Source organism: Gossypium raimondii, chromosome 7 (genome assembly GCF_025698545.1).
Source record: "Gossypium raimondii isolate GPD5lz chromosome 7, ASM2569854v1, whole genome shotgun sequence".
In the NCBI taxonomy this organism is placed as follows: Eukaryota; Viridiplantae; Streptophyta; class Magnoliopsida; order Malvales; family Malvaceae; genus Gossypium; species Gossypium raimondii.
Window position 1 is genome coordinate 25,205,821 of NC_068571.1, and position 12,444 is coordinate 25,218,264.

General features: G+C 29.6%; 1 protein-coding gene across 1 annotated transcript; it reads right to left on the reverse strand.

Moving 5' to 3' along the window:
- Positions 1–7,180: 7,180 nt before the first annotated feature.
- Positions 7,181–7,914, reverse strand: LOC105798785 (glycine-rich protein 23). The gene has a single exon (XM_012628999.2). The coding sequence runs from the start codon at positions 7,835–7,837 to the stop codon at positions 7,388–7,390; it is 450 nt and encodes a 149-aa protein (XP_012484453.1). The 5' UTR covers positions 7,838–7,914; the 3' UTR covers positions 7,181–7,387.
- Between the last annotated feature and the right edge of the window lie 4,530 nt (positions 7,915–12,444).

Sequence of the window (12,444 nt, forward strand, 5' to 3'; positions counted from 1 at the left end):
TTAATTAAATAATAATTCAAAAAACCATATATTAATTTTTCAGGTCATTTCCATTTAGATAAAACCACATTCATTTCCAAATGTTTTCCTCTTTCTCTAACTTTATCATTTCTATCCATTTATGTTCATTTGATTCAACATGCAATTCATTATCGGTTTCAACGAGCTAGTGGAAAGACTAATTGGACATGTGTGATTAAGGCTAAAATGATTTATAATTAAATTTCAGCTTTTCGCCTGTTAAATATAAACTCATTTAGTCACGAAGTCATTCCACTATAGTATCATGAGTGAGGTCTACCTAATGACATACCATTACGAAAGCAACTAGATCAGTGCTCGTCCGATGACATTGTCATAATCGTTCAATGACATTGTCATAAGTGTGTTGCCCTCATAGGATATCTTTATTCTCTTTGGGATAAATCTGCTCTCCCAATATGATCTATTTACATCTTCCTTCATGAAAAGTCAATTAGTATTAACTAGTAATCAATCATTCATTACAAAGACGAACGACCCATGGCTATTTTTACTTTTCATCTACCATGTAATGCCAATGAAATGATATCATTTACCCATATCTTGGGCTATGAATTCCATTATTGTGAATGACATTACATACTGCATAAGTCATATACCCAATGCACCAGCTTTCAGTTTCTTATCTATTTGAACTCAAGCTTTTACTTACATCAAAATATACGAGTCACACATACATAGTCCGCCATCCACTCAGGATTAAAGTATGTCACACTTTGAGCTTCACAAGTGAATAAATCCATAAATGGATTTAGGATATATTCTTCTTGGGTCTAGTTCAATGTACTTTCAGTCCAATCAGTCACATCTATGTCTTTATCTTCTAAGAGTCATCCGCTCCGATGCCCAAGATAAGGCATCTCCCCAATGGGACTGGATAGACGGCATATTAGTATTTCAATTGGTTTGTTCATTTCTAGTTAGACTAAGGACATGTTTAGGTTCGTCTACTAATACAATTTATTTTTTCGTATAACGATCCGACCACCTAATATCGCTTAGTATTAGTTTAAACATTAGACAATCAGTAAGCCAATACTTGCTTCTATTTTGCTTTGCATGCAAAAACCACATGAGGACTTTATAGAAAGTATATTAATTTAATCCATGAATTATTTTTTTAATCAATCTATTCAAAAAATTACAAGTTTACAAATGAATATACTACACTTACGGCATCAAATCCAACAATCCTCTCATTGGCATTACATGGTAGATGAAAGGTAAATGTGGGCACGAGTTGTTCGTCTTTGTGATGAATGACTTGATTATTATTTGATAGTAATTGACTTTTCATAAAGTAATATGTAATGGTTACCATGAGATAAAATAGGATCATATTGGGAGAATGGATTTATCCTAAAGAGATTAAGGATATCTTATGAAGGTAGCACACTTATGACAAGGTCATTGGACGAGCACTAATCAAGTTGCTTTCGTAATGGTATGTCATTAAGGAGAGCTCACTTACGATACTATAATGGAATGACTTCGTGACTAGATGAGTTTATAATTAATAAGCGAAAAGCTAGAATTTAATTATAAATCGTTTGAGCTCTAATCACATATGTCTAATTGGTCCCTCTACTAGCTCGTTAAAGCCGATAATGAATTGCATGTTGACTCAAATGAACAGAAATAGATAGAAATGATTAAGTTAGAGAAATGGAAAAACATTTGAAAATGGATGTGGTTTTCTCTAAATGGAAATGGCTTGAAAATTTAATTTATGGTGTTTTGAATTATTATTGAATTAATTAAATAATTGAAGTTCGAAAATGGAATTAAATTAATTGGTCATGGTGAATTCGTTGAATGTAGAAATATTAAATATATATCCTCATATATTCTTTTACGATAAAGTTGTCATGATTTTAACGGAATTGGAATCAGGTTGAGAAAATTATTTAATTGGAAAATTTATTTATTTAAATTAATTTATGATGTTTGTTTTGGAAATAGAAAAACATGTATTGGGTTGGATTGGATTATAAAATACTAGGTTAAAAGTCTAGGAAGTACTTATAATTGGACCCTATATGGGAGAGGCCTAAAAGCCCCTCATGCTAAATATATGGGACGGCAAACCCTAGTATATTTAAGTAGGGTTGTGCCCCCCTCCCAAAATCCTAGTTAGACTAGGATTTTGTTTTTCTATTGAAATAGACTTCAACTAATTTAACAAGGGTTTTACTTCTTCTCCCTATAAATAGATGGCACCGATAGGGCTGCATATACAAATTTAAGATATTGTTATTCTGCCCAAAGATAGTAAGAATTATTTTCTAAGTATAAATTATATTTTCTAGAATAACAATTTCACTGGTTTCTATTGAAGAGTGATTTGTTTTTCCATTGAAAGTAAAGTAAATAATTTATGATTATGTGTTTGATTCGAATTTGTTTGTGCCCACACTTGAAGCAGTTCGTGGTACGAGAATGGTGGAGAAGGTCGTTTTGTTGAAAGCTGGGAACGACAAGGATCCGTCTAGCCGAAAACACATGTGGGATTTCAATAAATGGCTTATTGCTATAAAATCACAAACCAGCTCGATTTTCAAATTTTTAATTTTTTTGCTATGCAAGTAAACCGTTTTCAAACCAGATTTTTTCCAACATTATGTGGACTCAATTAAGTTTGAAATAATGTGGAACAATTTAAAGGGAATAAGAGTTTTACTTCGAATAGAAGTTAAATTGTATCCATTCATTTGGTTACTTGATGGACGTACTGGATTAAAAGTTGATTATTATAAATTGATCCTCCCTCTATCTATTTGAGCTGCACATAAAATTATAGCCGCCATCACTTAGAGTTTGTATGATTAAATAAAAAGTCAAGAGGGAGAAATCAATTTATTAGGTGTTCTTCTTCGTCAAGTCTAATGGCTAACTCCAATTTCGTATCAAGTATGTGTTAAACTTGTGAAATTCATATTATTCTAAAGATCGAAAAATCAATTTTTATACAATATTAAGGTTTTGATTTATATAATATCTAGATAAAAAGATTTTACAACTACGTGACCAATCAATAGTATTTGCTTGCCACCTTCTTATCACGTATAGTAAATCTCCTCCCAAAAGAATAGATCGAGACCTCATATCTTAAGCGTGTTGTTTTGTCAAAACTCCAGCTATTTTAAAGAGAAAAATAAAAATAAGAGAAACATTATTTCACGGTATTCTTGATCAAAAATAAAAACAAAAATATAAAATTGATTTTGTAAACTTAGATTGACACAATATTATTCAAAAGTAAGAGTATTTTTAACTTATAAAATAACTTTTATTTTATTTTTGCATCTATGTTGGAATAGCTGATATCTAAAATTTATACCCATGTTCTAAGAAAGCAAATTTTTAAATATATGAAGAAAAAATTAATTACGAGCTACAATAATGCTGGTCACTAAAAACTTGTAATTCAGTACTTTTAAAAGTCCTTTTAATAGGTTATATTGTATGAATATTTATTAGATGATAAAATAAAAGGACAAAGTGAGACGTTAATGAAAATTTTATCCTTAAAAATAAGAGTTTCAGTGTGATGAAGAAGATAATTTTAAAAGGGCTAAAAGGAGCCAATTTTTATTGTTTTTTATGTATATTTAGAAAGTTTTAGTGTTTTCTTATTGAAGAAAATTGGAAAAGATTAAATTTAGCCATAATTTAGTTTCATCTAATGATTAGAAAATTATGTAAAATGAATGAGTTTTACGTATCCTTCCCTAACCAAAATATTATAGAAACAAAGCAAAATAAACTACATTTCTATATATAGAAGAGTTCAGAGTAGTGTGAAAAAATGGTAGCTGGGGCCAAGAAAAACAAAATTTGCTGCCATGTTAACCAAAAGACCTTGATTGATGATCTATTCGATACCACACATTATTTCTATATTTTTCTACGTGGTTTCAGTGTACAACAGGCAGGAAGGTCCAAGTGAAGCTGTTTTTGGTCCGCCATTAAAATGATCTTTGACTCTCTATAACCATCATATCCAAGTAAACCCTAAATTAAATGAAAACCAAACCTATTCAACCGTAGCCATGCATAGATTGCAGTAAGGTTAGGTCGTATTCTGCATTGCCAGCTTGGGCTACTGATTCAAGTCCCTCATTTAATATTTGGCCTTAGTAAATTGGATTTCAGGTTTTGCCTGCCAACTTTGCTAACATTTGGTCATCTCCATTAATGAATTATTTACGGTACCATTAAAATCTGTCATGCATGGCCCCTTCTTCCTTGTGATTCGCTCTTCTCTCAGATCGCTTTTACTAGGCATGGACCAGCCAGCACCAACTATATTTGGAGACCCCGGCTCTGGATTGGTTTCTAATTTTATTTACTTCCACAAATAATTATAACGAAAAACTACCCCATTAATTGTATTCAATTTCATCAACTATCACTTGTCTCGTATATGAATGTTAATGAATTTTATTTAAAGTAAAATTTTAAGCGATATCTCCATTTGTCTTTACGTTGCATTTAAAAATATTTAAAAAATAAATAAATGTAACATATGGCAAAATCTCAATTCTTATTTTAAAGAATTTAGTTACTCTAGTTTTCAGATTTCAAAATTCAAGTCTAAATGTTAACATTGTTAATTTATTTGTTAAATTTGTTGTACGACATCTTGAAATAAAAAAATACTCACTTGATAACAATGTAACTAAAAATGATGTTACAATAAACCTAAATTTAACAGTATAATTTTAACAATGTTAACAGTAGGCCTTAAATTTTGAAAATTGAAATCTAAAATGACTAAATTCTTAAAAATAAGTGTAAAAAGACTAAATTTTAAATTTACGAAAGTTACGGGAAATTATGACATATTTTAACTGAAAATTATTAAAGTATGAAATTTTATACAAATTTATAATATTTTAAATCCGTATAATGCATAAAAACCACAAATACTACTTGAATGCATTAACTATCACTTACATCCTTATGAAAACTAGTAGCACTCGTATACAAAAAAAAAAGAAGGTAAATTACACACATGGTCACTAAACTATTAGTAAGGTTATGTTTTAGTCACTCAACTTTAAAAAGTTACAAAATGGTCACTGAGCTATTTAAAAGTTTTCATTTAAGTCATCGGGTTATTAAATTTTTTGTTTTATGGCCTTTTATGATCGCACTACTTGTGTCAATTGAAAGCTCCCATTTTCTTTCTCTTTTACAGATTAACTTTTTTCATGAAATAACTTTTAACATTATGAATCTGTGAACCAAAATTTTAACAACTTTCTTCTCTAACATCTAACACTGCTCGTCAAATCAACTTGGATCTAAGGTATGTTCTTCTACTTATCAAAGGGTATTAATTCACTATACTAATCATTAAATTGTCATTTGAAGCTCACTAGCCGAACTTTAAAAAGAAAAAACAGCCCAGTGACTTAAATAAAAACTTACGAATAATTTAGTGACTTAAATGAAAACTTTAGTTCAATGACCATTTTGTAACTTTTAAAATTAAATGGAAAAACGTAAACTTACTAATAGTTCAATGACTTTTAATATAATTTACCCAAAATGAGCACTTCCTTGTTTTTCCCTTGTTAATTAAGTAATTATTTTTATTTGTATTAAATGCTTCGATAGTTATAATTTTTTAATACATTTCCTAAATTAATCTTAAACCCCAAAGCTTTAAGTGATTATACTCATTTTCAGAGGATATTTCACATTAAAGTCCATTGGAACTTGCTACTTTGAGGAGTCATCTAACTTAATGTTGTCAACTAAATACTTAATTGAAAATTTCATCTCATTAAAAATAATGTTACCCATATTTATATATAAAATTTTGAAAAATATATTTGGTATATATTAAAAATACCTTAAAAATTAACTTTTCTTCTTTTAAAAAGGTTATCTATGGAATGAGAAACTTGAATGTTTTTAAGGAAACTGAAACGTGCAATGCATGGATACAAGGAAACGAGATAAATGGGTATGTTTTGGGGACCAAAGAAAACTAAAGTGCATCATTTTGGACCATTAGAATCTATTTAAGCTTATAATTACACCCCACCAATGCAAAGCGACTGCTTGCTTTAATTTCAAACCTTCTTACCTTTTAGCTCTTCTTTGTTTTCCTTGGCCACACCAGACAAGATGCTACCAGCTTTAGCTTTTATTAATGTTATATATTCACAATAAATATTAAGCCCTAATTAAATCTTAAATCCTAAAAAATATATAAATATTAAAATTTGTGGCTGAAATTTGAGTTTCATGGACTGCTATATAACCATTTTCACATTAATATGTCTTTAAAAATTATTTTACTTTTGATGAATTACCTATTCAAAAAAAGATTCAATAAGAATTTATAATTAGTTGTAAATGTTTTTAATCAAAGGTCATTGGATATTGACTAACATTTCCTTGAATAATATTTCTCTGTCCTATTATCTAAACTAGCCAATTACTAGGATTCTCTTGGTGTGTCCTACATTTTCTTTTTGTACATAAATAATTGAAAACGCCTTTAAGTGAACTTTAAATTAATATGTTGCATTGACTTACTAATCCATATGTACTTAAACCTAAAGATATTAGGTAGGTACTAAATTATGATTGTTGAAATTTTTGGATGCACGTATATAATAATAATAATAATAATAATAATAATAATAATAATAATAATAGTTATTTGCTATTTTAAAATATTTGGTCTAAATTAAAAGGAAAATATTTTATGATTGTTTGTAATTAAAAAATAAAGAAGTTATAGATAAAATTTTCCGTGATTTTTAAAAAAATAATCAGGGAATAATTGAAGTATAATTGTTTACGTTCTTGGAGAACACTCACGGTGAGAGAGTTAATCACTGATATCAGTAATGGGACAAAAAAATAACGAATGAATAATTGATGTTTAAATTTGATAATATGTGGCATGATGATATTGGTAATTTAATAAAAAAATACAAGCAGTGTAAATTAAAATTAATCTAACAAGTTTAAAGCTAAATGGGACTTATTCACTTAAAAGAAGTCTTATATGTGTGAATTGAAACTTCAATCCTAATCACCAGCATGAATGGTTTAAATCTCTTTGGATAAAGTATAGGACTTGAGCTGTAGGTTTAAGTAAAGCCTCTCTATATATAGCGAATAGAACAGAAGATTAAATTCATTTACGTAAAATATCTATTACAAAAACATAACGTTGAGCTCGAATTAAAACGAACGAAAAACATGTACCAAATTAAAACATAAAGTAAGACGATCTCTGAGTTTCTGATTCCCACACAATAAACACTTAACTACACCTTTATTAAAATAGTTTAAACTATTTTAAGGTTAACATACTTCAAGGGAAAGGAAGGACACCAGTGCCAACACCACCACCAGCTCCACCGCCAACAGCACCTCCGACTCCACCTCCAACTCCACCACCAGCACCAGCGCCGCCACCCAAGCCACCAAATCCCCCGAGCCCACCGAGTCCATTACCTCCTCCAAGTCCACCTACTCCACCAATGCCCCCGACTCCACCTCCAAGTCCACCTGCACCACCGAGGGGAGTAATCCCACCCAGACCCCCCACTCCACCAAATGGCAAGCCATTAGAGCCAATTCCAGAGTAGCCCCCAACGCCACCGTAAGTGAGGAAGTTCTTTTGGTCGCCAACACCAGTAGCACCACTTGGTACACTACTGCGAGTAGTGCTAGTGGGCACAGTTGTAGTTGTGGGCACATTTCTTGCACTAGCGTGAACAACAACTAATGCAATAACTAGCATAAAACTCCACTTCTCCATGTCTCTAATCAGGCAAAGGAATAAAACCTTTCTCACTCTCTTTTACTCTCTATCTCTGCATCTAAAGTGTATCCTGAAGATCTCCTTTTAAAGGCATAAAAAGGGTCCGGTGAAGGGACAGTTGTGAGTATTAAATGGAGCTTAAATGCAGGCACAGATGTCATTTGGTGTCTTAACTCTCTAATAAGCTGTTATACATCCCAAAAATATGTTCTTATAGGTAGAATTTGTAGTTTTCTGTCTAATTTTTCCGTCTCATCACACCTTTCCTTAAAAGTAACAAATGTAAAAATATTTTTCCATAATATAATTAATATAAAATACAATTTATTAAACTTTTTTTATATTAGTGACAAAAATTAACCCCTATAATTAAGTGTTTAATTTATAATCATGTCATATATTATAAAATATATGATGTAAAAAATATAATTATAAACAAGAAAAATGAAAGGATGAGTGACGGATTTAAAATTTTAGTTTTATATAAATATGTATCTATATAATCACTATTTGATATATAAATATGCATATATATTATAAGTTAAATGACACCAATTCAATTGTTAAAAATACAAAATGATTTATTCAATACTCTTAAGCTAACTAAGTAAAAATAATAATTTTCTCAATTCAAATTGTTCATTTGTTTTTAACAAAATAAAATATCCATTATAACTTCTATTTATTAGAAAAAAGAAAAGCTATTCACCATTATTTTAAATATTATTTACTAAAATATAAAATTTATATATGAAATATTTTTTAAATGTAAATCATTTCATATATATTATATTATAAGGCTTTAAGCTCGCAGCCGACATAGAAGCCTAATATTTCAATACGTGGCATACTCATTTTTCGACATGTGATAATTTTTTCATACAATCAAGTTTTAATCCCCCATCAACTAAAAAATATTCTCATAACTTGCCCTTACTCTACAAATAATTATAAATTTTTTCACTATTTTTATAAGTTCTCTAGAGTTTTTTCCTTTGAAGAAATCTAGGAGAAAGTCCTTATAGTTTAAAATTATTTATATATTATTTATCTATACTAATATGTTATATGAAAGAGAGAAATAATAACATTATTTATCCTTTTATTTTTTATTATTTTCAGTCTAAAAGCTTTAATAAACATCTTTAATTTTTTAATTTACAAATAAATTAATAATATAAAAATACAAACTTTTAGATATAATTTAAGAAATTAAAAGTTAATTTCAATTACACATTGATTACGTAACACTCTCATATTTAACATTTAACTTATAAATAAGTGACAATTTCTTCACTATTTTCATGAAAATGATAATTTTAATCCCACAATATTGACTAGAGAATATTCTCATAAATCACGTCTTCATAATTTTCATTAAAAGTTAATTCTAATCTATATTGACTAGAGAACACTCTAATATCTCACATTTTTCTTATAAATAAGTGACAATTTTTCACTATTTTTATTAAAAAGTTTATTTTAATCCCACATTGACTAGAGAATACTTTCATAGCTTAGTTCTTCACTATTTTCATTAAAAGTTAAATTTAATTCCACATTGACTAGAGAAGACTCCTATAACTCACTTCTTCACTATTTTCATTAAACATTAATTTTAATCTTTTAAAAATTTAATTTTGATTGTCACATTCCAAAAATCGGGTTAGTAGAATTAGGTTTGTGAAACCAAGAGTGGTCACGTCCCAATTTATAAGGTTATCTTTGTGCATTTGTAAATAAATAAGTTATTATTCTAATGGTTAAATGTTAGTGAATCCATGCTAGAGTCCCAAGTTTAAGCCCCTTCCCTCTCATTTTTTCAAGAATTTTCGACAATCCAGTTGTCACACCTCGAATTATATACAGTTAAGAAATAAGATTAAACAAGAAATAAGCTATAGGCTCAATGGTTAAGTGATAAGTGCATCCATCCTAGAAGTCCTAGGTTTGAGCCCCTCCTTCCCTTTTCATTTTTATTTAATTTCAGTCGTAACACCCCAAAATATATGTACGATTTAATGTATAAATTAAGTAAGAAATGAGCAATAGACTCAATGGTTAAGCACTAGTACTCCTTAAAGATCCTAGGTTTGAGCCCCTTCTTTCCCCTTCATTTTTCCAATTTCAGCAAGGCTAGGGGAATAAACCCTAGGAATTTAACCAATCCTTTCCTAATTAGAATTTACATCTTGCCCCTTCTCAAAATCCTAATAGAATTTGCTCTTCATCTTCTTTTTCTCTTCTTTTCTCTCATTCTTGCACATGATTTCCTTCTTTATGTTGTTAATTATTTTTCTTTCCCCTACTGAATCATTTCCTGTTCATTTAATTTCTATCAGTATCGTCATCAATAGCATATTTATCTTTGCCAAGAAATAATAAGTACATCTCATTTCGATGATTAAATCTTGTATTTTCGTAATGTTACTATCTGGCGCCAATCTTTCATTTCATTAATCAATCTTTTACGGTTATTGCTAAATCTTTTATAATCTTGTCAAACTCTTAATACCATCTAGGTGAATCGGACCAAAATCGATCATGAGGAATGCCAAGCGAACCCATAGTGAAAGGTGCATGTCTTTTCCAAGTGAATTGGTGGTGATCATTTGTAAAGTTAGGGACACACAATCTCCCACACAGGAGCGTGGACCACGCGGTCATGTGCCCTATAAATCGTAGGGTAGTTCGTCTTCATCACAACCTCAGCCTGTTACACGGTTGTGTCCTTATTGTAGCATAATTTATCGTTTTCCACACAACATTAGGCTATTACATGACCTAGCCGTACGGTCGTGTACCCCTTCCACACAATCTCAACCCTTTCGCATAGTCGTGTGACCCCTATTTTACAATTTTACCCAAATATTTTTGAATTGTTCAGTTTAGTCCTTATATAGCCCCTAAATTATTTTTAGAGTTGTTAGTCACTCAATTGAGTCCTTGATATTATGTTTATTCTAGAATTTGTGATTTAATGACTAAGTTGCTACTGTTATATTGTATGATATGTGAATATTACATGTTTATTGTCACCATAATTTTGATAAACTGTTGCTGCTATTATTGCTTCTGCCCTACTAAGTACATGTTAAGCATATCTACTACTATTGTTGAACTAAATACTTGTTAAACATGTCTACTATTTCTACACTATTCTGTTACAAGCATGTAATAATACATTGCATGGGATGGGACGATATGAACATGGGAAATAGTGGCAGTTTAATAATCTACAAACACTGGTGGTTCATCCACAACTTAGTGATAGTTTATTTGCAAACTTTTTATCTGAAAATACAGGTGGTTTACCGACAACTTTTACTGGAGTTTATTTGCAAATTAGTGGTGGTTTATCCACAATGCAATGTGTAAGGATGGATGAGTTCTAGGGAACTCTTACTATGGTTTGCAGCGGACTTAATTTTTGGGTTAATTTTGACATGCATGGCATTATAGTTGTTTAGATTTTTGAAACTTGGATAATAAATTTATGATACATGAAATCTGTTTTTTAATTAAAACTATGTTAAATATCACTTTTCCGCTGCATTATTATGTAAATGAGATTTGAAAAAGCATATAAAAATGGTAATTAACTTTTGCAAAATAATAATTAAAATCAACCGGTTTTTTAAAGAAATTGTACCTTTTGGAAATACACTAAGTTTTTCCTACTAAAGTAAGCAAATATTTTAAAAAGATTGTTTTATAAACTCCGATAGTTTTATTAGGCCATTCTAGTGGCCAATGTAACCTTCAGAATTCATTCGTAACGTCTAGGTCGGGTTAGGGAGGTTACATTAATCCCATATTGGTTAGAGAACACTCTCAAGCTCACATTTTCCCTATAAATAAGTGTTAATTTCTTCACTATTTTTATTAAAAAGTTAATTTTAATCTCATATTGGCTAGAGAATATTCTTATAGCTCGCTTCTTCACTATTTTTATAACAAAGTTAATTTTAATCTCACATTCACTAGAGAATACTCACATAGCTCACTTGATCAATATTTTCATTAAAATTAATTTTAATCCCTTAAAAGTTAATTTTAAAACCACATTGGCTAGAGTAACACACCCATGCTCACAATTACTTTATAAATAAATAAATAAATGTCGATTTCTTCATTATTTTCATTAAAAGTTAACTTTAATCCTACATTAACCAGAGAACACTCCCATATCTCAAATTTACCTTATAAATAAGTGTAAATTTCTTTACTATTTTCATTAATAAGTTTATTTTGGACTAGAGAATGCACTCATATCTCAAATTTACCTTATAAATAAGTGACAATTTCTTCACTATTTTCATTAAAATTTTAATTTTAATCCCAAATTGTCCAGAGAACACTCTCATAACTCACTTCATCTCTATTTCATTAAAAGATTAATTTTAATTTCATATTGACTAGAGGATACTCTAATAGCTCACTTCTTCATTGGTTTAATTAAAAATAATTTTAATCCCTTAAAAATTAATTTTAATCTCACATTGTCTAAAGAACGCTCCCATGCTTACACTTACCTCATAAACTAGCTTCAATATCATATGTTGTATGTGATTTTTCATATTTAGTATTTAATTAGTTTTTAA